Source organism: Bombina bombina, chromosome 2 (assembly GCF_027579735.1).
Source record: "Bombina bombina isolate aBomBom1 chromosome 2, aBomBom1.pri, whole genome shotgun sequence".
Taxonomy (NCBI): domain Eukaryota; kingdom Metazoa; phylum Chordata; class Amphibia; order Anura; family Bombinatoridae; genus Bombina; species Bombina bombina.
The window spans coordinates 755884345-755888169 of NC_069500.1; the positions used below are offsets into that span (position 1 = coordinate 755884345).

At 36.2% G+C, this 3825-nt stretch overlaps 1 protein-coding gene across 1 annotated transcript; it reads right to left on the minus strand.

Annotated features, from left to right (window-relative positions):
* Nucleotides 1-880: 880 nt before the first annotated feature.
* Nucleotides 881-1897, minus strand: LOC128647248 (N-acetyllactosaminide beta-1,3-N-acetylglucosaminyltransferase 3-like). The gene has a single exon (XM_053700040.1). The coding sequence runs from the start codon at nucleotides 1895-1897 to the stop codon at nucleotides 881-883; it is 1017 nt and encodes a 338-aa protein (XP_053556015.1).
* Between the last annotated feature and the right edge of the window lie 1928 nt (nucleotides 1898-3825).

Consider the following 3825-nt stretch of genomic DNA (forward strand, 5'->3'; position numbering starts at 1 on the left):
GTAGAAGCTCAGATTTGTTAACAGAAACGGGGCCAAACTAATGTATTTTCAACAATAATCAAAATGATCATATGTAACTGCTGTACCTAATCTTACAGTTCTATATCCAATGTCATTAAACACACAGATATGCCTGTGTATTCAATTTGCACCACTATATTTATGGCTATATGACAGGTGTAATAAAGTACTTTTATGTATTATGTCTCTTTTGAATACAAATCTTTTAAGAGACTTTGTTACAACTATTTTTTTTTTGAGAAGCTGAAAAACAGTAAGACTTTTTTTGGAATAAGAGTATAGTCAGATGGTAGACTATGAAGCTCCTCAGCATTATGTATTTAGCACCTTGAATTTTTTTCCTCTTAAATATACATACTCATTTGGAGTACTAGTAATAATGCACTGTTCTGATACACCCTCTGTTTTTTGTATTTATCTTCTAGAATTCACGTATCACGTAGAGCAGTAGTCAAGCAGCCTGGTGGTTTGTTTTTGCCTTAAACCTTATTGCATTTGGAACTGTGATTCATTTCTGGAAAAGATCAGTAACAGTTTTTAACTTCTTGTTATTTTTTTGTTAAAATATCTTTGGTACCAATTGTTTTTTTTTCTGTGAATATGTATAATTAGATCACAATTACAAACTTACCAAAATCTATATAGGAGTTCTACACTTCCAGTGTAGATCAATACAGTGTTAAAAAAACATGAGCATTTAACCACTTGCAGTATGATACTTCAGTTTTTATATAATCACTTTTTGAAATATGCAATATGAACACATCCCAAGAAAATGTCCCCAAAAAGAAAATAAATATACATCAAACTTGTTTTTGTAGAAACAATCAAAGTCTGGCTTGTTATCCATGCGAGGACATTATACTATGCCATGACCCAGTTCCTGTTCAGTGAAGTTATATTTTCTATAGACACCATGCTTGATGCTTCTCTTCTTGCACTCTAGGTTTGTTACCTGCACAGCCTTCCACATGACTAGCATTTCATAAGGCACAAACCTGTGAACCATTAACATTTGCCGGTAAATGCATGGGTCAAATGAGTCCACTGAGTTAGGCAACTTAATTCCCAGTGTTCTAATTCCCTCATGGTTACCTGGTTTCAACCCTGCCCTTTGTAAGCACATCCCTAGGTAAGCATCATCAATAGGGAAGAGTGGGATATGCTGGGATTCCTTAAAGATTGAGTGTGCTGTGAAGCTAGACATAATGATTCCACCACCACCACAGTATGGTGGAAAATATTCCTCGCGAAACAGCTCTTCTGGGACATAATACTTGCTATTTTTATTACGGATTGGAGGCATAAATGTGTTTAGCTGACCAACAAAGAGAGGGTGATCTCTGCCACTATCTCTAAATTCCTGAAGGTAGGTAAGCACATTGAAGGTGTTGAGAAAAATATCATCATCTCCATTAAATATAAAGTGAGCATAAGGACAACTCTCTAATAACCACTGGTGAAACAGCACCTGTTTTAGGGTTAGGTTGTAGAATGAATCTTCAAAGTTCCATTGAACTATGTCTCCATATGTCTTGCTCTCAATGGCCAGAAGCTGAATTATCCTGTTGCTCTCCTTTTGAGGTTTTGGAATTCCTGAGATGAAAATTCTCCTTACATTAGCACCATTATAAGTTTTCTCTGCTCCCCATGTTCTTCGGATAGCCTCCCTGCGTTCATAATTGACTGGGGAGGATTTAATGGCCAGGAGCAGGAACACCTCTTTGGAGTTGACTGGTCCATCACACTTCAGAGGAGAGTCAAGTAGACGTGGGAAGCTCTTGCAATGACGGTAGGTTAAAAAGTTCTTCATATTTTGAGGTTCATTAGTAAAATTAGGAAAGTTGTGGATTGAAGTGTTTGCCTTGCACACCATAGGTTGCTGCTTGACAAGCAATGGGATATCAGGAAGCTCTGCCTTAAGGTCACTGTTTTGTTTTTCAATTGGAGAGCCAGGTGCTGTTGAAATTGTGAAAAGGAATAGAATTCGAAGGCAGAGCACAGCTATGCCTGCTCCAATGAAGAACTTTTGGCAACGTCTTCTCATGTTAACCCTGTAATATAAGAAATTTGGAAAAATCTTAATTATTTAAAAAAGTGATACACAACTAGAATCTACAAAGTCTACAAAAGACATATATACACATGCATAATCTGTTAAATTAATGGACTTATACTCAATAATTTTTGTGGTCTCGTAGCAAAATAATTACTATGGTGGTGTAGAAGAATGGGAAAAGTTTGGAAATATCAATGGTCTTTATACAATCATCTTATACTCAAGAGTACAGGACAGGGGCCACAGAAGGTGCCTACTACTTGCATATAGTGAGAGGGCCATTACTTCTCCTCATGTTTAAAGCACACCACCTGAGCAGGGAAGAACAGAGCTAAAAGATATATTGGTCAAGTACCAAAGTGATCCTCACATACTTATTGGCTGATTTAATTTTCTTTTTAAAATAATTTTTATTGAGGTTACATATAAAAGAACAGACGCAATACGTTACAGCAATCAGATACATATGCAGGAAAGAACATATCAGTCAAGTTACCACAAAATAAACAAGTCTGTTACATCACAGTTATGCAAAAAATACTATAGGTGAACCTCACATTTTCTATTTTTGTTGTATAATAAAGAATCTTAACCTCACAATTTAATGTTTTTTTGTGCTTTGAAATAATCAAGAGATATATCTGACATTGCAACAAACCAAAATTAAACATAATCTATAAACATAAATCTTATATTGTAACAGAAGAATACTAAGAGAATCCTTTGAACCACAGAAAAATTTGAGCATACAGAAAAGGAATTCCACATTTCCAACTTTTGATGTGCTTTGAACATTCTGTGGACATAAGTAACTTATTACTCAACATAAACAAAAGTAAGGAATGCTTAGTTAATATCTATAATATAAACTGTGGATCTTAAGACATGAGCTATCAAGGCATATGAGAACATATAGAAGCCACACAAGCTAGGGTATTTGGTTATAGAATACTGGTAAAATCCATGTTGTAAGCTTTCCACATGTTAACACATTTCCGTATACTCATGTTATAGCAAAGAAAGGATTATTGACCTTGAAGGAAAATTATAAACATAAGGGGGAAGGGTAGTAACGGTATATATCAAGGGAAACCGTATGGATGGGGGGGGCAGGAGTCTGAAAACCGCACACAGGGATCCCTGATGCCGCTCCACAGCGCCAAGACACCCCAAAAAGGAACAAAAGAGGGAAAGGGGCAGGGATGGGGGGCGGGGGATAGATACATGGCACTAGAGAGGCTAAAAGTGATATGTATAAACGATCAATATGGGTTATGGAACTCCCCCAAAACAAAAAATGTTTTAATGTATGATAACTACTGGACCGGTCACTTTTAGACCAACTGATTCACTAAGGAAGTATTAAATAGTTACTTAAGGGTCACTCTTGGGTCACATGAAAAAGAAAAAAAACAAAGAAAAACCAGTGGGGGTGGGGTGGGGAGGAGTAGAAGAAAATCTTTGGGTCACATAATAAAACCAATATATAAAACTGACAATAAAGATAAACTGCTGACATTTGAAAGCTCTATAGCAAAGGAACATACAAAGAAACATAGTATTACTCATTTATAGAGTCTGGCTAAGGAGTGGGGAGAGAGACAGATGTTGATCTTACAACAGAACAGCATCTCTCCTATAGTTTCTAAAAGAATAGGGATCATTAATTTATTGGTGAAAGCACAGCTACTAATATAAGGGAGTCACCATGTATGGGAGCCGTTAGATCACTACTGAGAGTACAA

Coding starts and splice junctions, on each gene's coding strand:
- LOC128647248 (XM_053700040.1), bottom strand. CDS start 1,897: ATGGTGTGCAAGGCAAACACTTCAATCCACAACTTTCCTAATTTTACT.